General features: G+C 46.3%; 3 protein-coding genes across 3 annotated transcripts; 1 reads left to right on the top strand and 2 right to left on the bottom strand.

The window, feature by feature from the left end:
* Positions 1-2,330: 2,330 nt before the first annotated feature.
* Positions 2,331-3,461, bottom strand: LOC306925723 (actin, cytoplasmic 3-like; the record flags this gene model as incomplete). The annotated part of the gene is made up of 1 exon (XM_079504752.1): positions 2,331-3,461. The coding sequence occupies one exon, from the start codon at positions 3,459-3,461 to the stop codon at positions 2,334-2,336; it is 1,128 nt and encodes a 375-aa protein (XP_079360878.1). The 3' UTR covers positions 2,331-2,333.
* Positions 3,462-9,083: 5,622 nt separating this feature from the next.
* LOC306925722 (actin, cytoplasmic 1-like) lies at positions 9,084-10,211 on the bottom strand (the record flags this gene model as incomplete). The annotated part of the gene is made up of 1 exon (XM_079504751.1): positions 9,084-10,211. The coding sequence occupies one exon, from the start codon at positions 10,209-10,211 to the stop codon at positions 9,084-9,086; it is 1,128 nt and encodes a 375-aa protein (XP_079360877.1).
* Positions 10,212-17,121: 6,910 nt separating this feature from the next.
* On the top strand, positions 17,122-18,249 carry LOC306925725 (actin, cytoplasmic 1-like; the record flags this gene model as incomplete). The annotated part of the gene is made up of 1 exon (XM_079504754.1): positions 17,122-18,249. The coding sequence occupies one exon, from the start codon at positions 17,122-17,124 to the stop codon at positions 18,247-18,249; it is 1,128 nt and encodes a 375-aa protein (XP_079360880.1).
* Positions 18,250-22,458: the final 4,209 nt, after the last annotated feature.

The following is a 22,458-nucleotide window of genomic DNA, read 5'->3' as shown; positions in this document are numbered from 1 at the left end:
TGCTGTCGTCTTCTTCGTTCTTTGAGGTTTAATGTATAGTACTTTATTGTCAGTTCACACTGAAAATTGTCTCGCGACACAAACGTCACCACTCTTATCGGGTCTTTTACGGTGGATACTAGGCTACCATAGTGTCGTCTTCTTCATTCTTTGAGGTTTAATGGCAGTTGACACATCCATGATGTTGCTACTTGTCTTCCACCTTCAGGTCTTATACTCTCCATTGATTCTAAAGCCGTCGATCGGTCATCTTTCCAGTCCAATAGTCTTTCGGGAAATCTGATCACGTGGATCTCGGGATCAACGTTGATAACTATGTTAGGATCCCGGGCTTCATTTTGACCAGCCTGTGACCTCAGCCATCTACGGTATGATTTCAGTCATCTGTTACATCAGTTATCCATCATCTTCAACCGCTTATCCGTAGTCGGGTCGCGGGGAAACAGCTCCACCAGAGAGCTCCAGACTTCCCTCTCCAGAGCAACATTAGTTGCTCTGGGGGTTTCCGAGACGTTCCAAGGCCAGTGAGTCGATGTATTTCCTCCAACTGTGCCCCGGGGTCTCCTCCCAGTGGGACGTGCCTCGAGGACCTCCCTAGGGAGACGCCCAAGAGGCATCCTAACAAGATGCCCGAACCACCTAAGCTGGCTCCTTTCCAGGCGAAGAAGCAGCGACTCTACTCCCGAGTCTCTCTCGTGTGACTGAACTTCTCACCCTATCTCTAAGGGAGATGCCAGCCACACGTCGAAGAAAACTCATTTCGGCCGCTTGTATTCGCAAGCTTATTCTGATTATAGATATGACATATCTATGACTCGAATACTGTGCAAGGTTCCAGCCTGATCAGAACCCTGTTTATTCCCGTTATCAGCACGAGTATAAAACAATTGAACAAATGTATGCACAGGAGATCTACTGTAGCACCGCTCGGTCCAGTGGTTTGCAAGATTAGTCGGAAGCCAATGAAGCAATGAAACGCAAAAGGAGGGAGATGTGAAAATGTAACCCTATTTTGACAAAACGTTCTCGACCAGGGTAACAAAAAAAACAAGCTAACAAAAAAACTATAAAACGACAAAAAAAACAAGGTGGAAAGAGGCAGGTTCTCAAGCACCCCCAGCCTGCCCCTCTGCACATACCCGTGTTCTATAGCCTAGGTGGAAAGAGGCAGGTTCTCAAGCACCACCAGCCTGCCCCTCTGCACATACCCGTGTTCTATAGCCTATTTGTGTTTTGAAAAAAATCTACGCTAGCCCGTTTGGTCTCTCTCATGCTACAGCTTTCCATTCCAACTCCCGACCAACCGAATACATCGGTCGTATGCATCCCTATAGTGTTGACTGCGCGTACATAATAGATGAGTTGTTGCATGAATTCTCATCATTATATCATAGCGGTGCTGCTATGACAACTACTTTTCAATAAAGAAAGGTTTACAGTTCCTACAGTACCTCTCTATACATTTTCAATTCAGTTCATATGCATGTCTCCCTGGTTTGTTAGGTAATCTGGTTGATGTCTGCTGCTGCCGTGCTGTTTTTTTTGTGTGATAACAAAAAAATGACAAAAAAATAACTACAATAGCAGCTAAAATCCATGGAAACCCTCTATCTGGAGCCGAGGGGCCCGTGAACACACGGTCCATAGAACCAGGTGTTCCTGGCTGCTTCCTGGCATCTGTCGGGATGGCCAGAAACACAGATTTGCACCATATGGTCTCCCCCTTCAGGTCTCCTTTTTGAGGAAGTCCGCCATGGTCTCCACCATGTTCAGCGTGCGTATTTGCCGAATATGCACGACGATTGCATTTGTCGTCATTGTCCTTGGTAGCAGACAAAGCATCACCATTCTGACTCCAGACTTAAGAATATATCGTTAAGTGAGGAACACAAAAAAATCACGAAAAACAACAAAAAAAATCACAACATGCAAAAATTATTCAAGGATTTACTCCCTTTGCCCTACTAGCATTGTGCACAAGAAAATGGGAAATGGCTCTGCATGCCCCCTGGAGGCCACAACCATACAAATGTAACTAGGACGTCTTCAGACAAGCCCTCTGGAGGTGTTCTCACTCATCTCAATGCTCCACGCAGCTCGCTACCTGCGAGTACTTTCTGTCCCTGCCTCTTTAGAGCCCTGCATCTTTAGTACACATCTATGTACATTGCCGTGGAACACCCTCATAATCAATGCCCGCGTTGGCTCCCGGTGTCTGTGGCCGTGACCGGAACAGCCTCATTCTCCTGGCTGCTATTCCCTCACACACACACATACACACGTATCTTGTGCAGGCCGCTAGTTGGTCAGGAGAAAAAAGAGGAAGGCTTTGTTCAGAAACACTTTCGGTGGACGATGCCCGGGCCAGCCTCGTCGTATTCCTCCTTGCTGATCCACTTCTCCTGGAAGGTGGACAGGGAGGCCAGGATGGAACCTCCGATCCACACAGAGTGTTTGCGCTCTGGCCGGGCCACGATCTTGATCTTCATGGTGGACGGGGCCAGAGTCGTGATCTCCTTCTGCATCCTGTCGGCGATGCCGTGGAACATGGTGGTGCCTCCGGACAGCACCGTGTTGGCGTACAGGTCCTTGCGGATGTCGATGTCGCACTTCATGATGCTGCTGTAGGTGGTCTCGTGGATGCCGGAGGACTCCATACCGAGGACGGCGGGCATGAAGAGGGCCTCTGGGCATCGGAACCTCTCGTTGCCGATGGTGATGATCTGCCCGTCGGGCAGCTCGTAGCTCTTTTCCACGCAGGAAGAGTATTCGGCGGTTCTCATCTCCTGCTCAAAGTCCAGCGCGACGTAGCATAGCTTTTCCTTGACGTCGCGCACGATCTCCCTCTCGGCCGTGGTGGTGAAGGAGTAGCCGCGCTCGGTCATGAGCTTCATCAGGTAGTCTGTGAGGTCGCGTCCGGCCAGATCCAGGCGCAGGATGGCGTGTGGAAGAGCGTAACCATCGTAGATGGGCACCGTGTGCGTCACGCCGTCTCCCGAGTCCATGACGATACCCGTGTTACGGCCGGAGGCGTACAGGGACAGCACTGCCTGGATAGCAATGTACATCGCGAGGGTGTTGAAGGTCTCGAACATGATCTGTGTCATCTTCTCTCTGTTGGATTTGGGGTTCAAGGGGGGCTCTGTGAGCAAGATGCTGTAGTCCTCAGGGGAAACTCTCAGCTCGTTGTAGAACGTGTGGTGCCAAATCTTTTCCATGTCGTCCCAGTTGGTGACAATTCCGTGCTCCATCGGGTAACTCAGTGTTAGAATTCCTCTCTTGCTCTGAGCTTCGTCCCCGACATAGCTGTCCTTCTGGTCCAAGCCCACCATCACACCCTGATGCCTCGGGCGACCGATGAGGGAGTGGAAGACAGCGCGTGGGTCGTTCTCTCCCGCAAAACCAGCTTTGCACATTCCCGAGCCATTGTCCACGACGAGGGCGAGGATCTCTTCCTCCATGGATGAGACGGGAGTGCAGGATTCTCGCTTCGATGTAAGTGGTTCAGCTCAAATATCAGTGCAACGCAACTCAAAGGCTGAGATAATATCAGAGTAATGTCCTTTGGCTAATACGTGTCCACCCTATATAACCTGCCCAGGGATCTTGTGACGACATTGTTTGACGTCATGCAAGTGATTCGGTGGTGGTGGTGAAGGGGGGGTGGGGTATAGAGGGGGCTTTCAGTTATGATTTATGATGGGGCCAAATGCCCGAAAGGAACTTTTCTCTAGTTGAAGGAATCTACTGGAACGAGCAGACGTCTTCTAGAAGCCGAAAGTTGTGCGTGTGTGCGTGTGTGCGCGCGCGTGCGTGCGTGCGTGCGTGCGTTTTACGCAAATTACACACAATGGTTGCGTGTGCATACTTCAGTAACTTCACACACATGTCTTTTGAGGAGCTGAAATTGTATTATTTGCAAAATAGCCGTGCCTAATGACCACTTTAATTTAGTTTTAATGAAGTGTCTGGGGATGCTCAGAAAACACCTGAAAGCAGTGTCCACTGCATGTGTTTTACTCTGCATTCATATAGGATGATCCTTATGTGGCTTTTAATGGTATCAAATTGAATGGTGAATTCAATGGCGTTCCTATTGCTTAAAGGACAACTTTAGTTTTTCTCAACCAAGGTTCATGTTTTAGGTTGTTATTAGAGAAAATAAAAGATGAGCTTACTTTCGTTTTAGGGATTTTAGCTGTTTTTGACAGGGGGGGGCGGGGGCATTCGAGCATGGGGCTAAATATGTATTTTTTTACAACATTTTATAGCGATTTCTTTTTTTATTATTTACAATAGTCTTACTAGACCCCAAGAAATTATATCTGGCCACAAAAGATCACAGGATCTACTGAATGTGAAGGTAGCCTACTGGGGGGAAGCCACAATGTGTGTCATAGGCTAAATAAGTCAGTTTGACACATTCAGTAGATCCCGTGATCTTTTGTGGCCAGATGTAATCTTGGGGTCTAATCTTGGGGTCTAGTAGGACTATAGTAAATAAAATTAAAATAAAACGCTATAAAAAAAAATACATACGTATTTAGCCTCATGCTCGAATGCCCACACCCCGAAAGAAAGCAGCAAATGAAGAAAAAAAATAAAGGTCTACACACACCGGGCGCGAATCGGATGCGAATTCGGATTTTTAGCGGCGTTTCTCCATCGGTGTGCAACCACCTTAACACTCATCTTTTACTTTCTCTAATACACGATTAATCTGTAGCATAATCGGAATAGGCCATATCGGCCATAAAAATGCCATATCGGTATCGGAGCGTTCCCAAAATACTACAGATGATTTAATCGGTTTTCACCATCTTAAATTGTTTTAATGGAAAAATGGATCATCAATGAGTTCAATATAAATCAAAAGTGTCTAGTACATCTAGTCTACAACAAAAGCCACATCATTATGATTTGGCTTTTGTTGATCTTAAGTAAAAAATCACACCCGTGTGAACTGAGTGGTGCAAGGTCTTATATAGCCTGATCAGCTGTGGTCTGACGTAATGTCAGTGACCATAGTAACCATGCTCATTTTTTTGGTACGAACACGGGTACACGGGTACAAAGCCAGTTGTTATAAACTAATTTAATTTGTGTACTAATTAATACTTTAATTAACATGCTTTGGGCCAAGCCCCTATAGGGCCTAGGCTTGTTTCCATTGTGGTCCTCTGTATAATATCGGAATCGGTCAGAATCTGCATTGACACGGAACAAAATATGCAGAGTTGAGACAGGAGACAAGAGAGAACAGATGGGTTTTAAGTACAGTATAGGGATTTAAAGGCCCCAATCGAGTGTGTGTGTGTGTGTGTGTGTGTGTGCGTGTGTGTGCGCGCGCGCGCGCGTGCGTGCGTGCGCGCGCGCGTTAAAAACCTTAATGTTATTTTGGATACGTGCAGCATGCATGCCACAGGCATACGGAAATATGAAAATAAAAAGATCATAAAAAAAAACAATACGTCAATGTCTACACTTTCAAAATGTTTTCACCATGTTCTTCGTAAGGGCATTTTGCAATGGGAGGCCGCAGCCAGAAATGATGGTTATTTTAGGGGTCCTTATGTGGAATATGGAACCACTGTTCCAGATTGATCTACAGCCACGGTCACTAAAGTTGAAACATTGGCCATTTGGTCTCATAACTCCAAAATGTTCATTTTTCAGGAAATGAAAAATATACATTTTTAAGGAAATGAAAAATATACATTTTTAAGGAAATTAAAAATATACATTTTTAAGGAAATGAAGAAAACCTCATTGTTTTAAACTATGCAATACTGCCTCATCAAAGGTGGTGCTGTGACTTTAGATATTGTCAATTACTTGCATGAAAAGGAGACTGTTAGGAGACTTTTAGCAGACAGGAGTTAAGAGGTCCAATGCGGGTTTTTTTACTACTTTCCATTGATTTAATATTTTAGAAACAACACACAGACGTAAAGGGTGTTCAATAGCACTGATTTATGGAGGAAAAAAAATCAAAAACCTAAAAAATGGAGTTATGAGGTTTCCTCTGGAAAGCAACCGTATGCAGTAGCTTCCATTCCACTACGTATCTATTCATTCTTCTCCTTTGAGCCCTCCTCTATGGCCTCAATGTTTTCATTGTATATTGTCTCGTGTGTATGCATCCCTATATTGTCGAGTGCACGTACATACCATGTACAGTGTTGAATGATCGTCGTACAAATGTGTATCTGTGTTTCAGACTGTATGCCTACTCTACTGTCATGCTCAATTGTTGATGGATTCAGGCCTTTCTGTGTGAGAAAAAAAAATAGTCTACTGGAGTGACCTTTCAGTTTGTTGGCTGTTTTCCTGTAAGCTACATATTTTTGAGTGGTGTAAACCACTCCTACAACTGGCTTTGTTAGTCTGTGCAGAAAAAATGAGCATGGTTGCTATGTTCACCCTGTTCACCCGGGTGTGATTTCATTACGTCAGACATGATTTCATTACGTCAGACAGGCTATATAAGACCTTACACCACTCAGTTCACACGGGTGTGATTTTTTTAATGTTTATTGTGTTCCTGTCTTTTTGTTCCCATACTTCTCAGTTTTGTTTTGCTTGTTGTTTGTTTGTATATCTATGCACTAAAATTAATAATAGTAATACAAAAAAATCAATCTTTTCAGGGTTCTCTTTGAGGAATGTGTCGATCATGGTCTTCTTTGAGGATGTCCTTGTGGTCTCCATAGGCTTCTCCGTGATTGAGGAAGTCGTCCATCTTCTCGTCCAGCAGGCCTTATTTACTGATGCACACCGGTTACATTCGCAATGCGAAGGGTGTGGAGTGTCAGAGCATATCTGTTCTTTAATCATTTGTTTAATCATTTTGTGTCCTCCTGTGTGGCTCTCAGCTCAACCAGCCTCGTGCTCCACTACGTGGTTAATGCAGACATCTTTCTCCCAGCTGTGTTTCTCTGCTGTTGGCTGTGCTTGGATTGGACTCCTGGACTAGCTGTTTGTTTGTCGTGATATGATTCTCCCAGGTAGGATTGAGGTACACAAGAACGCTCTCCCTGAAACACACTCAAATCCGGCGTCATCGGAATGGACGCCACTAGGTATTCCTAAAACATTACCTCATAAAACCTCAGCGACGCCTGAAGGAAGAGAAAAGAACTGGTTGGAATAATGTGTTCCTGATCTACGTCCAACCGGGTAAACTCCCACCTGTCAGGTGTAAAGAACCCTCGGACTCCTCATGCATAGAAGGAAGCATGTGGTCAGTCCGTTGCTTTCCCCAGGTTGGCAGAGGGACTAGGATTACATTCGACAATTGACAATGGGTGAAACAAATGGGTGAAAAAAACGTGGAATAACAATTAAACTGGGTTTTGAATTGTCGGAAACTTGCAGTTCACTGAAGGCGTGAGAGAAAGAGACAAAGAAATATTTAACTTAAGTATCTTAAGTTGTCGTGAGCTGGCATCTCTTCGAAAATACCTACCTCATATTCTTTACCTCAGTAAAATGTATTATTATTATTTATTTTTTAATCAAATTTTTTATCCCACGATTTTATTTTTGTACTTAAACCTATTTCTAACCTTATCCTCAGCAAAGCAAGAAATCAAGAACCACGAGTGGTCCGGGAAAAAAAAAATCACACCCGTGTGAAGTGAGGGGCGCTCTTACCTCCTTATCATCGTACGTCATCAGACATACATCATCTCATTCCGGCCAATAAGAATTTGCGTCCTCACCTTCGTCTTCAATGTTTGTGTTACGCAATGTTTGTGTTTACACAATCACTCAAAAATTCTCCATTCATTGTCAATGCCATTTAATGTTTGTGTTAGGGCAAAGTTTGTGTTTACACACACCCAAAAGCTGGACATTGGGAGGGGCTATCGCCGCTCAAAACTGGTGACGAGCGTGTTTTGGGGGCGAGCGTTCCTGAACATGAACAACATGAACACGAACATGTCTCGTTAGATCAACACAGATGTGTGCTCTTTCCATTGGGCTGAGGCCGGCGTCGCAAACATCCCTGTGCACCAATCTGTTGGCTCTTCACGGGCACAACCACTCCCATTTTCTCCATCCTCTTGATCTCTAACTATGTCAATCGAAATTCCTACGCCAATAACTTGATGTTATCAAATGATTGGCTCGGGAATGCAAGGAAAATAAAATCACACTCATGAAGTGAGGGGCGCTCTTATCATCATATATCACATTCCATGCTCAGCCAATCAAATCATCGCTATGGGGTACACACAAACACACAAAGCTGGGCATATAGGAGGGGCTAGCACCCCTCAAAAATCTCCCATGAATTCAAGGTGCAATTGATAGAAAATGTAATTTTTTGGTTGTTCTACTCCTTAGGGCCGATTCATACTCGTTTGAGGTTCGTCCTAAAGTCGGCTCTTCGGTGCTACTGAAAATTTCTGACGAGCCGAAATCATTTCGGCACTACAGCGCCGAAACAGCGGTAGAATAGGAGTATGAATCGGCCCTTAAGCCCTAAGACAGGTTCTAGGTCTGCATGTACAAACAAGACAGGGTCCGATACCGAATAATTTATAATGAATAAAGTGTCATGATACTTCACGTGACCAATCTATGACTGCATGTTTGGCTAATGTTTCAATCCAATCCGACAGCCATTGACCTTCAAAAACTCGAGTGTGGAACTTAAACTTAGAAAAATAAAATATATATGAAAATAAAAATGTTGGGAGTAACTTCCTTAGCCTGCTTGCACAAGATAGATGACTGACCGGTCCAGCCGTTTGAGAGATAATGTACAACGGGCAGTTTATATAAATGTGTGAACAATGCAGTTAAACATTTGGAATGACTCTAAACAAAAACGTATACCCTCAACTGTAGAAACTTTTAAAAAATTTGCTTGAAAACATTACTATCCCCTTTACCTTTCTAGTTATTTATTTATTTATTTTATTTTAAAATCAAGCGTCAAAAGTAACTATACCGCCAATCCCAATGACTTGTTTATCCAAGGCTCCGCGTGGTTTTGCGCGGAGACAAGGTCATTGTTTTGGGCATTTTATACATGAGGAAAAAAAACCTAAACTAAGAGGAACAGTCTCCTTTTAGAAGCATTTGCGGTGGACGATGGTGGTGCCGGACTCTTCGTACTCCGCCTTGCTGATCCACATCTGCTGGAAGGTGGACAGGGAGGCCAGGATGGAGCCGCCGATCCAGACGGAGAACTTGCGCTCCGGCGGCGCGATGATCTTGATGTTCATGGTGGGCGGGGCCAGGGACCTGATGTCCTCCTGCATCCTGTCGGCGATGCCGGGGAACATGGTGCTGCCTCCGGACAGCACCGTGTTGGCGTACAGGTCCTTGCGGATGTCGATGTCGCACTTGATGATGCTCTTGTAGGTGGTCTCGTGGATGCCGCAGGACTCCATGCCGAGGAAGTTGGGCTGGAAGAGGGCCTCCGGGCATCGGAACCTCTCGTTGCCGATGGTGATGACCTGTCCGTCGGGCAGCTCGTAGCTCTTCTCCACGGAGGACGAGGTGGCAGCCGTGGTCATCTCCTCCTGGAAGTCGAGCGCGACGTAGCACAGGTTCTCCTTGATGTCGCGCACGATCTCCCTCTCGGCCGTGGTGGTGAAGATGTAGCCGCGCTCGGTCAGGAGCTTCATGAGGTAGCCCGTGAGGTCGCGCCCGGCCAGATCCAGACGCAGGATGGCGTGGAACAGGGCGTGGCCCTCGTAGATGGGCACGGTGTGGGTAACGCCGTCCCCGGAGTCCATGACGATGCCCGTGGTGCGGCCGGAGGCGTACAGGGACAGCACGGCCTGGATGGCCACGTACATGCCGAGGGTGTTGAACGTGTCGAACATGATCTGGGTCATCTTCTCTCTGTTGGCTTTGGGGTTCAGGGGGGCCTCCGTGAGCAGGACGCTGTGCTCCTCGGGGGAAACTCTCAGCTCGTTGTAGAACGTGTGGTGCCATATCTTCTCCATGTCGTCCCAGTTGGTGACGATTCCGTGCTCTATGGGGTACTTCAGCGTCAGTATACCTCTCTTGTTCTGGGCCTCTTCGCCCACGTAGCTGTCTTTCTGGGCCATGCTCACCATCACTCCCTTGTGCTTGGGGCGTCCCACGATGGAGGGGAAGACGGCGCGGGGGCTGTCGTCCCCGGCGAAACCGGCCTTGCACATGCCGGTGCCATTGTCGATGACCAGTGCGAGGATTTCGTCTTCCATGGTTGAGGTTTTGTTGAGGAGATTTCCGTTTTAAGGGAACAGGTTTAAAGTTAAATCTATAGTTAAATTAACGAGGCAAATGATATCTGTTAAAGATCCCTGTTACTGCACTCTGAGTTTAATGAAGGTTTTTAATGCATCTGCACATATTATGCTCCTGTGACAACACCACTTGACGTCATGTGTTACATGGAACTATTGTTTGTTCTTAGTGATACTGGACACAAAATAGAATTCCATGTGTCATTTTTGAGGGGTCAAAATTTAATGCAATTTGCACTATATGGTAGAAATAGGTCAATAATACAAATGTGGATTCATTTATGTGGATTCACTCTTTGCCAGATCCAAGGCATTTCAATGTAGTTGATATGCCTTAACTCTTGATATGCCTTAATGAGTGGCCCCCGCCAAATGACCGGAACTACTTAATATTCACCAAAACCAGACCATGCAGGCAATAAATAATACCTTTGCAACCAATGGCAAGTATTTCCTTCCTTTAAGTGCAGGAAATCAGTGGATTGTGCAGTCCGGGTAGGGAATGAGGCATTACCCCAGGTGAAGGAGTTTACGTATCTCGGGGTCTTGTTCACGAGTGAGGGGAGGACGGAGTGACTGCAGGGCCACCCCTGCAGTCACTGTACCACACTGTTGTGACGAAAAGAGAGTTGAGCCAGAAGGCAAAGCTCTCTGTCTACCGAGCAATGTTCGTTCCTACTCTCACCTATGGTCATGAAGTGTGGGGCATTGCCGAAATGAGTTTTCTTCGACGGGTGGCTGCCATCTCCCTTAGAGATAGGGTGAGAGGTTCAGTCACGCGAGAGAGACTCGGAGTAGAGTCACTGCTTCTTTGGCTGGAAAGGAGCCAAGGTGGTTCGGACATCTGGTTAGGATGCCTCTCGGGAGTCTCCCTAGGGAGGTCCTCGAGGCACGTCCCACTGGAAGGAGACCCCGGGGAAGGCCAAGGCACAGTTGGAGGAAACACATTGACTCACCGGCCTTGGAACATCTCGGGATCCCCAGGAGGAAGTCACTAATGTTGCTCTGGAGAGGGAAGTCTGGAGCTCACCGGTGGAGCTGTTGCCACCGTGACCAGACTATGGATAAAGCGGTTGAAGATGGATGGATGGATAGATGATGCTGACACGATACTGACATGATACTGACAATGATACTGACCATGATACTGATAAAGACCATGATACCGATATATTGACATGATACTGACCATGATACTGACATAATTCTGACCATGATACTGACATGATACTGACATAATGCTGACCATGATACCGACCATGATACTGACCATGATGCTGACCATGATGCTGACCATGATACTGACATGATACTGACATAATGCTGACCATGATACCGACCATGATACTGACCATGATGCTGACCATGATGCTGACCATGATACTGACATGATACTGACCATGATACTGACCATGATACCGACCATGATACTGACCATGATACTGACATAATACTGACATGATACTGACCATGATACTGACCATGATGCTGACCATGATACTGACATGATACTGACATGATACTGACCATGATACTGACCATGATACTGACATAATACTGACATGATACTGACCATGATACTGACCATAATACTGACCATGATACTGACATGATACTGACTGTGATGCTGTAAAGGTGCGCTTAATGGTACACCGCAGCTATGGGCACCCCTCCGTGGATTCTTCTATGAGGAATGTAGGAAACATCACAAGTGTTACAGTACGTTTTAACAGCGGGCGACAGCCAGAAGAATTTCCCGGAAGTGCATTATTTGTCTATGGCAGGGGTTCTCAACCCGTGGGTCGCGACCCCTCGGGGGGTCGCCAAATTATTTTAGGGGGTCCCCAAATTATTAAAAAAAAAAAAAAAAAAGATTTTTTTTCCCACGATTTTTCAAAAATAGCAGACCTACAAGCTCGTAGCGCGCCACTCGGTGGCGCGCTATGAGCTTGTAGATCTGCTATTTTACAAAAAGTGGGTGGAGCGACGTCGCTCCACCCACATCAGCCGATGTGTCGGCTGATGCTCGCCCACTGTTAAAACGTACTGTTACAGTATGCTCCTTTTCTGAAGACTCGCCTCTTCAGACTCCACCTTAGCCCATAGCACTTGCCGTAGCACTTGCCCTAGCCTCGATGACCTTTCAGGCACTTTTTTTTTTTGATAGCATGTCATGTAGACAGATGCCAGGTCATTATTGACCTATAGTGTGTATAGTTATTGATTTTCTTTGGATATTCTACTGTTAGACTGATGATGCCTAATACATATGCAGTCTTAGAGAGCATTGGTCGCTTGAAATGGTATTTCTAAAATATTAGCGGAACTTTCGTTCAACTTTGTCCCCTCTTATCACATGGAACTATTTTTTCCAGCGTAGTGATATGGACACAAAAAACGCTAGTTTTGTGAATTAATTTACTTTTACTGCGTGGCCCCCAGTGTCCCCCACAAAATGACCGGAACTACTTAATATTTCACCAAAACCAGAGCAGAACTCCCACCACGGGACTCGGGCAATCAATTAATAGAGTTGCAACCACTATATTAATGGCAAGTATTTCATACAGCTTAAGTTAAAAAAAAATCTGAACTATCCCTTTAAGCAGTGACGTCATGTGGCAGCCACAGTGGACGCCCCTCACTTCACACGAGTGTGATTTTTTAATTTAACTTAAGTCCCTTCATACCCAGACATGGCACAGTAGATAGAACTCATACGTTGGATATCATACCATGTTTGATTTTATTTCCTGCATGTACATTTAACCTAGCTTGCAACATGAATGCTGACAAAAATGAATTGCTCAAGTAGACGCTACAAAAAAATCAAACGTTAACAAACATAACACGCGTATTTCAACGCACAAAGAACACTGTAAACCTCTTCACTCCAGCCCAAAGGGTGACCCCCCCACGGTCCACCTCCCCACGTTTAAACTGTTAAACTATTGATTCACTCTGCAGAATGAATTATACCATCCTTACGCTACCCAGAGTAATGTAGTAAGAGAGTGGTGACACGCTTTGATCTCGCCGCAAAGCGGGTGCCTATGGGCGATAGTTCCAAACATTGCTCCTATGGCTGGAACTATTCCATTGAGATAGAATGAGCACTTCCGCATTCCATTGTTACAATGAGAGTCAACGGGAGTGTCATTACTCTCTTTTATACTACTCTGACGCTACCATGGAGCAGTGCCCTGCAGGTCAGGTTTAGCTAATCAGTGCTGCAGTGTAAATGTGCTTATATTAATTGTACACTGCAGCTATGGCCGCACCCAGGGCACCCCTCCGTGGATATGTCTATAGGCAATTAGGCAGCCACACAGTCATGCACCTTATCAGCAGTGGCGTGCACAGACATTTAGAGGGGCAGGTGCTCAAGTTAAAAAAAAGGGCACCTTGTGCAGCGCGTGGAACCGGCCGGTTGCCTTAATCTATTTTGGGCGGGAACCCCTTTTGGTGTTAGCATTATGTTATGCTTTAGCTATTGAAAAATAGCAGATCTACAAGCTCATAGCGCGCCACCGAGTGGCGCGCTACGAGCTTGTAGGTCTGCTATTTTTGAAAAATCAAAAAAAAGAAAGAAAAAAAAAGTTTTTTTTTCTTCTTTTTTTTCAAAAGGGCACATTGCCAAAAGGGCAGGGGGTGCTCTAGCACCCCCTAGTGTCTATCTGTGCACGCCACTGCTTATCAGCATTACCAAGTGTCCTAAGTTCGTAGCACCCTTGGTTATCCACTGCAAGTAGCCTGTAGTATACTATAGTATGTTGAGCCGTGCACTGGCGTATTCGTTTTTCCCCCAGATGAAAGACTTTGTACCATATGTGACAAAGAAAATATGGCATATCATAGTTATGCTGTGTGAATATGTCCATATAATACTCTGAAAGATTTGCACCACATTTTCAAGATTTTTCAAAAATAGCAGATCTACAAGCTCGTATCTGCTATTTTTCAATAGCTAAAGTATAACATAATCCTCAAAACACCAATCCCAATTCCATCCTAAATGTGTTAATCCCGGGGAAATTTGCCTGCTGGGCAGTGACGTCATGCACGTCTTTATTCCCGGGCACGTTTGCCTGTGGGTCAACCAATTTAGAAGACAGACGGGGGTTCACGCCGTTTTTCTTTGGCCACTGGACTGTGATGTCATGTGTGTCACTACATCATCATCATCATCATCATCATCATCATCATCATCATCATCATCATCAAGTATCTCGCTATACTGTCGTACATATTTTAGAACTGAGCCCGTTTGCCTGCTGAGCTGTGACATCATGGGGGTCAACCAATAGGAAGACAGAGGCATGGGGGGGCTGTGACCAGAGCTATAGAGTATAGACAGAGTTGCGACATACATTGAGGGGGCAGAAAACAGCCCGGTCAAGGGGTTCATGTACTCGTGCGAGCCCATAGACTCCAATAAGGTTGGGCGATATGCCAATGTTTTTCAATCGCCCATCGTCTGTCCAAAAATCGCCGATGGACGATATATTCATGTCATAAAAGTAAAGTGAGAACAGCTCACTACATGTCGCAAAAAAGCCAGATCTACAAGCTCTCAAGGCGCCGCGTCCTGCCTGTTTTTGCAGCGCTGTTTGCTACGCGTTGAGAGCTTGTAGATCCGTCTATTTTTGCTGCGCAGCCAGGGTAACAAAATAAGAAATAAGTTACAGGTGGAGATGAAGTGAAGTTGGAACGGACAAGCAGCTGCAAGCCAAGCTAACATCACAACCACTGGCTGGTGACAGTGTTGTTAGCCGCAGCAACATGTAGCCTGCCCTAGTAACTTCTCCTCTTCCCCGGAGAAGTCTTGCCTCCCTCCCCTCGGAGCGCCGGCCCGCCATGCTGCTGCGGCTGATCCACAAGCTCTCAAGGCATCGCGTCCTGCCTGTTTTTGCAGCGCCGTTCGCTACGCGTTGAGAGCTTGTAGATCTGTCTATTTTTGCAGCGCTGGTGTCGGGGTTCATTCACGTTGTCAATAAAAAAATAACCTAGATTACAGGCGGAGATGAAGTTCAATCAGTGGGTTGAATCAGTAGCTACACGCTAAGCTAAACGCTAAGCTAACGATCCCCGAGCCTACACTAACACTAGCAGGCAGCCTGTTTTTTATTTCCCCCCCCGACTTCACGGGTGGCGCATTGGGATTGTGATGAGACACGAGACAGCAGTGTGCATTCTGTTGTGACTGTATATGATTAAACTGCATGGGTCCGGAGCGTAAATGTATGTAGGCTACAGTACAGTAGCCTCCCTCGGCAGTCGGCTCGGTCCCAGCCTTTACTCTGGCCGTTCCCCGATGCTACGTGCGGGGACTCTGGGAGCATACCATTATAACGGGGAGGGGATTTCCACCCGGCCGCTGTTACTACTTTGCTGGCCCAAATTGATTCACACGTTGCTCACACTTTACAGGTTAATTGGGCTAATATTTTGCAAAAGAAAAAATCGTCCCGAAAAATCGCCTAATAAAAATATTCGGCGATTGGACTCGTACATTCGCGATTGACGATAGATTCGTATCGTCACCCAACCCTAGACTCCAATGCATTCCGTAAACTTCCGGTGTCCCTATTCGCCAATAGACGTCTATGTAGAAGAGCCGCCATTGAACTGGCCCCATGAAGTGAACGGTGTTGTTGTAACTCTGTCTACTCTATGGCCCTGGCTGTGACGTCATGTGGGTAAATACATCATCATCGCGTAGAGAGCTACTCGAGCCCACACTGCTTGTTCAGGAAAAGTATTTTCTAGTTTGTTTTCAAACTGGCCAGCGTTTTTTCCAGACATAACCCCCCATGTTTACCTCTCAGGGAACGGTGTCCCTCCCAATTTACTCCGGGCAATAGAGACCATGAACACATGAACAAGTGGTGATCCCGGATGGCAACAGTATGGGGAGGACTTTGACGTCTTGGATGGGGTACTGCACGGGGACACCCTAGCCCCCTTCCTCTTCGTCATAGTCCTGGACTATGTGCTAAGGAAGGCCATCAGTGGACGAGAGCACGGTCTTGGCCTGACCATAACACCAAGGAGGTAAAGGCGACACCCCAAATACGAGGACGACACCAGCCTGCTCTCCAACCACATGGAACAAGCTCAGGAGCTCCTGACCAGAGTGGAGTCAGATTGTGCCAAAGTTGGCCCCTGGCGGAATGCCAAGAAAACTGAAGTTATCACCTACACTGTACAGTATAAGATCCCTTCGGAACATCCACCTCTGATAACAACAGAAGGCACTGCTCTGAAGAAAGTCAAGGACTTCAAGTACCTGGGCTCATGGGCCAACTCAACGGAGCAATATCTAAAAGTGTGGAAGGCACTTGCATGGAGGGCCTTGAACTGTATGGAACTCCCACAAGAATGAGCCCCCGGTGCCGGCCCAGGGCGGCTCGCCGGAACCGGGCCGGCACCCGGGGATCGTTTCTGTGGGTCTGGAAGCTCCGGGGACCCCCACACAGAGTTGCACCACTCACTTCACACGGGTGTGATTTTACTTATTTAAACGTATAATATGAGAAGGATTGGGTTGTTTGTCTTGGGGCTATTAGCCAGCCATAATTTGTTGTCATCCATATTTACTTGATCAGATATCATGTATGTGTTTATTTCAGTTTGTATTGTCTAGCTTCAGCTTTAACTTCATAGTGATCTTCTGAACTTGTACGATACACTTGCCAAGCTTGGACGATCACATGACGTCATGGTGAAGACACAGTGGTGTGCATTTAAACTGATTCTCACTTAAGCATTGAACCATTTGTCTAGAATACTCCAAACTGGCAAATTGTAAAAGATCTGTCTATCTGAAACAAGTTCCTGAAACAGGTTCATTTAGCAAAACAGTACCATGGAAGATGAAGTCCTCGCACTCGTCGTTGACAATGGCTCAGGAATGTGCAAAGCTGGTTTTGCTGGGGACGACACGCCTCGCGCTGTCTTCCCCTCTATCGTCGGTCGTGCCAGGCACCAAGGAGTGATGGTGGGTATGGCCCAGAAAGATTCTTACGTAGGAGACGAAGCCCAGAGCAAAAGAGGTATCCTTACCCTGAAGTACCCCATAGAGCATGGAATTGTCACGAACTGGGACGACATGGAAAAAATATGGCATCACACATTTTACAACGAGTTGAGAATCACCCCTGAAGACTACAGCATCCTGCTCACGGAGGCCCCCTTGAACCCCAAAGCCAACAGAGAGAAGATGACACAGATCATGTTCGAGACCTTCAACACTCTCGCGATGTACGTGGCCATCCAGGCAGTGCTGTCCCTGTACGCCTCTGGTCGTAACACCGGTATCGTCATGGACTCCGGGGACGGCGTGACCCACACAGTGCCCATCTACGAGGGCCACGCCCTTCCACACGCCATCCTGCGTCTGGATCTGGCTGGACGCGACCTCACAGGCTACCTCATGAAGATCCTGACCGAGCGTGGTTACTCTTTCACCACCACGGCCGAGAGGGAAATCGTGCGTGACATCAAAGAGAGTCTGTGTTACGTTGCCTTGGACTTTGAGCAGGAGATGGGCACTGCTGCCTCCTCGTCCTCCATAGAAAAGAGCTATGAGCTGCCTGATGGAGTGGTCATCACCATTGGCAATGAAAGATTCCGCTGTCCAGAGGCTCTCTTCCAGCCTAACTTCCTTGGTTTGGAGTCTGCCGGTATCCACGAGACCACCTACAACAGCATCATGAAGTGTGACATCGACATCCGAAAGGACTTGTACGCCAACACCGTACTGTCCGGAGGTACCACCATGTACCAAGGAATTGCCGACAGGATGCAGAAGGAGATCACAGCCCTGGCGCCATCCACCATGAAGATCAAGATCATTGCCCCGCCAGAGCGTAAATTCTCTGTCTGGATCGGAGGTTCCATCCTGGCCTCCCTGTCCACCTTCCAGCAGATGTGGATCAGCAAGTTGGAATATGATGAGTCCGGACCTTCTATTGTCCACCGCAAATGCTTCTAAACAAACTGTTCCTCGTTTCTTCCCTGGAACAGATGCAGAAGCGACAAGTTCCTCAAGCTCCACTCCAGGCTTCCGTGCTGAGCGAGGACTTTCTCAATGGCCAAAAGCCATAAACAGTAGAGCATGACAGTAGACATCAGCCAGAGTACCCAACGAACTAAGGGGACATGCATACTAAACTGAAACACAGAAATAATGTATGTCATTTTTCAGGTTATTGCCAGTAAGCTGTATTCCTCTTCTTTTTTTTTACCCTCACGAAGAACATTTAATAATCAGGGATTTTCTTTTTCATGCAATGGCCAGTGAGCTTTCTTTTTTCTATTATTTTTTCCCCTTCTTTGGGCAAAAAAAGGAGGCCCATATCACGAACATTATCAAAACATTATAAGCTTTTTTTCTTAGTTACTGCCAGTGAGGTCTATAATTTTTTTAATTTTAATTTTATTTGTCATTGTTGTTGTTGTTGTTGTTGTTGTTGTGATATTTGTCGCTGTAGATTTGCACATACAGGACATTAGTTTTTTTGTGAAGCCCCGCCCATGGCCATTGTCAAAGAAGATATTTTGTTGAATGATAGCCTTTACTCTGGTTACTGCCACTGAGCTCTATTTCTTTTTTCTTTTTTTGTTAACGACATTCGTCGCTAGTAATAATTAGCAATTTTTTTAGGTATAGCGGCCAGTGAGGTCTCACCTTTTTATTTTAGTTTTTAGTTTCTTCGAAAGCCTGCCTGCCTGCCCGTGGCCATTATCAATAAAAACACTTAATAATAGTTATTTTTTACTGCCAGTGTAAGACGGGGTGGGGGGAATCTATCATGGAATAACAGTCCCCCCTGCAATCCCTTAATTATTTTTGTTCTGACTTGGAACTCATATCATCACTGTTGTTTACATCTGACAAGAGCATTAGGAGAACTGCATAGGATTATCAGTGAGCACACCATGATGCTGCCTTTACTGTTTATTAGTTCAACAAGGCTTTGTTAAACTAACGAGGCAACACAGCGAGGCGAGCAGGTCCTTGAGCACTTCTGGGAAAGCTACAGATCCATCTCTTTTAGTCCACCGTTTGTTCTGATGTCCGCGGGCAGAGACTGAAACAGGAGCAGCTCAATGAAAGGGAGGTGCAGTGCTGGTCTGAACGATCGGATTCTATCACGTGGACCGATCTACATGATGTTTCCGATATTTCAGCACTGCCTCTTGGAATAACGTCCACGAGTTCCGAGACGAGGTAACTGGATTCATCAGTAAGTGACGGCATTCCAAAAGAAAAGACCGTTTAGATTTATCCCAACCAGGAACTGTGGATTAACGGCGATGTTCGCACAGCACACATACGCCATGCATTCACAAGCACTCCAAGGAATGACTGGAGACCTGCAGCCCTCACCTCATTGTTGCCAAGTGCTTTGGAAGGTTTGCTGCCTGCCCACACTGGACCCATGGCACTTTGACTAACATCAAAACAGAACCACGATGCAATTGCCATAGCTCTTCATGCCACCAATTGTGATTCGCAGCTCGGCATTTAACACAATAGGTTTGTGCTGAGCTCAACGCAAAGCTTGGATCCAGGACTGTATCCAGGCCTGTGGGGACATCACCAGCTGATGAGAATTGGCAACATCACATCAGATTCACTGACATGTACACGCTGTGTGGCTACACAGCTCCAACGTTGGCATCAAGTGTTGACAATCCATCCATCCATCCATCTTCAACCGCATATCCGGAATCGGGTTGCAGGGGTAACAATTCCAACAGAGATTTCCAGTATTCCTTCTCCTGTGCAAGATTATCCACTCCCCCCTTGGGATCCCCAGGCATTCGCAGGCCAGTGTGGAGATGTAATCATTCCATCTGGCCTTTGGCCTGCTAAACCAAGTGGGACGTGCATAGGAGGACCCTCCTAGGGAGACGCTCGGTAGACAGCCGTACTAGATGTCACAAGAATAACCTCACACAAAGGAGCTGATCGTCGACTACGGGAAGTAAGGGAGCCCACATCGATCACAACGCAGTGCAGAAGGTCACTTACTTCACGCTCCTCAACACATCGCTAGGCCACAAACCTCTTGGATGTGTAGAGGCCACACACCATAAGCATTATAGATGTGGTGGAAAAAGGCACGATACCTGTACTGAATGCTGAAAACATTCAGCCCTACATCCTTAGGACGTTCAGCCCCGTCGAGATCATCCTGACGAGCTCCATCAGCGCCTGGTAACTGTATCGCCCTCGTCTGCAGAGCCGCTACAGAAGGCGGTGCAGACGACCCAGTGCATCATCGGAGGTGAGCTAGCCTCCCTCCAGGACACATGACAAGCGTGCAAATACATTCAAGTACGTTTTTTTTTACAGGGCGGCCCTTTGCCCCATCAGGAAATTATTTTATTTGATGTTACTACCAGAAAGCCCTATTCATCTTTTTGTTTTCTTTTTTATATTGCCACCAATAAAGACATTAATGCCTTCAAATGACTGACTATGAATGCAGTCGTGCGCAATAGCAAAAACATGCATGCTAAACAAAAAGATGGTGGATGTAAGTAGCGCTTGGAGTGGATAAGCAAACAAAGTGAAGTCTTGGACTGGAGACCATGTGTGTCCCAATAGTCTGATCATCTTGGGCCTTATCGAGGAGAACATTTTCTCAATAATAATAATGTGCAATTTATTTCATGTTACTGCCAGTGAGCTTTATTCATCTTTTTATTATTCTTTTTTAAATATTGCTACCAATAAAGGCATTCTCCTTTCGGATGACTACCGCCGGCAAATACGCATACTGAACCAAAAAAAACATGAGAAGCCCAGAGTGGAGACCATGAGTGAGGACTTCCTCAAAGAGAACAATGGAGTGGTTTCTCTTTGGTAGCAGATAAGCGTGATGCCCATGTCCCTTATCATGACCATTTATGGGCGCGCTATCAACGAAACAGGATGTCAGCTTAACGTGAAATGTCTGTAACCTTACCTTCCACTGAATTACTTTAAAATTGGAACTTTGTCAAAAGCGCAAACAATCAAACACTGATCTTTTCACCCAAAATCACAGTCCCCAAAGACCACTATTGACTTAACTTAAATCCAAACTGGACACTATGGTAACGGATAGCGCGTTGCTGCTTTGGACAATGATATGTCAGAAGTTAACGTTTAAACGAATATTCCCTTCCACTACCGTGTGGATGGAAGAGCACCAAGAAGAAGAAAGATGCTGAACCAACGACATGACAAGAATCACATATCTGGAATGTAAGATGGATGACATGGAGAACCAGAACTTATTATTGTTGAGGTGTACTGAAAGTGACCAAACACTGCTGAAATACATACAGGAGATGCTACCATGCTGGCTGGAGCAGGAGACTGAGGGATCTTTTCACCCCGGAGAGAGCTCATCCGGGGGGAATGCGTTAGTCCGACATACGTGCCGGTTAAGACTCACCTGTGGCTTCCGCACACACCAACCTGTGGATAAGAATCTGTGGATAAGAATCTGGCCTAACATCGGCTACACACGGCCGGCCGTGATAGTGAGGCATCTGCATGAGCCGTTCACTCGATCCTCAAGCTTATAGTCACGATGTCGAGGGCGGCGGAAAGTGCAGACGTGTGCATGTGTGTGTGTGAGAGAATGAGCAAGAGAAAGAGTGAGATGCGGATGAACATCGACGTTGCAAATCAACAACACAGTATGTGTTCTCAGTTCCTATCCTCAGCACATACTGTAGGAGACCATAATCAAGAGTTAAAGAAGAAAAGGTTCCTACTATTTTGTCCCATACATTGCTGTATGCGAAATTTGTTCTCTGCATTTGGCCCGTCTCTTGGAGTGGTGAGCACAGCCGTGCCATGCTCTGGAATCATTTTGTAGTTGATCTAACCCCTCCAATCCAACCCTTGATGCTGAGTGCCACACAGGGAGGCATCGGGTCCCATTTTTACAGTCTTTGGTATGACTCCGGAGGCCCCGGACAGGCTTCGAACCCCGACCTCCCAGTTTCAGGGCGGACACTCAACCACAACTTGGTCACTGAGCTGGTTAAAGTTGGTTGCATGAAAAAGCTCCATTTGTTTTTGTTGCTCAATGCCTCAGGCAGGCAGCCTTCTGGTCGTCTTCACACTGCAGGTCCAGAAAACTATTACTGCCACTGTTATTTCCTCTCACAAAGGCACACTACAGCACCATCAGCC

The sequence above is a fragment of the Electrona antarctica genome (genome assembly GCF_951216825.1).
Source record: "Electrona antarctica genome assembly, chromosome: 6".
Lineage (NCBI taxonomy): Eukaryota > Metazoa > Chordata > Actinopteri > Myctophiformes > Myctophidae > Electrona > Electrona antarctica.
This window is presented reverse-complemented; position numbering and strand designations above follow the sequence as displayed.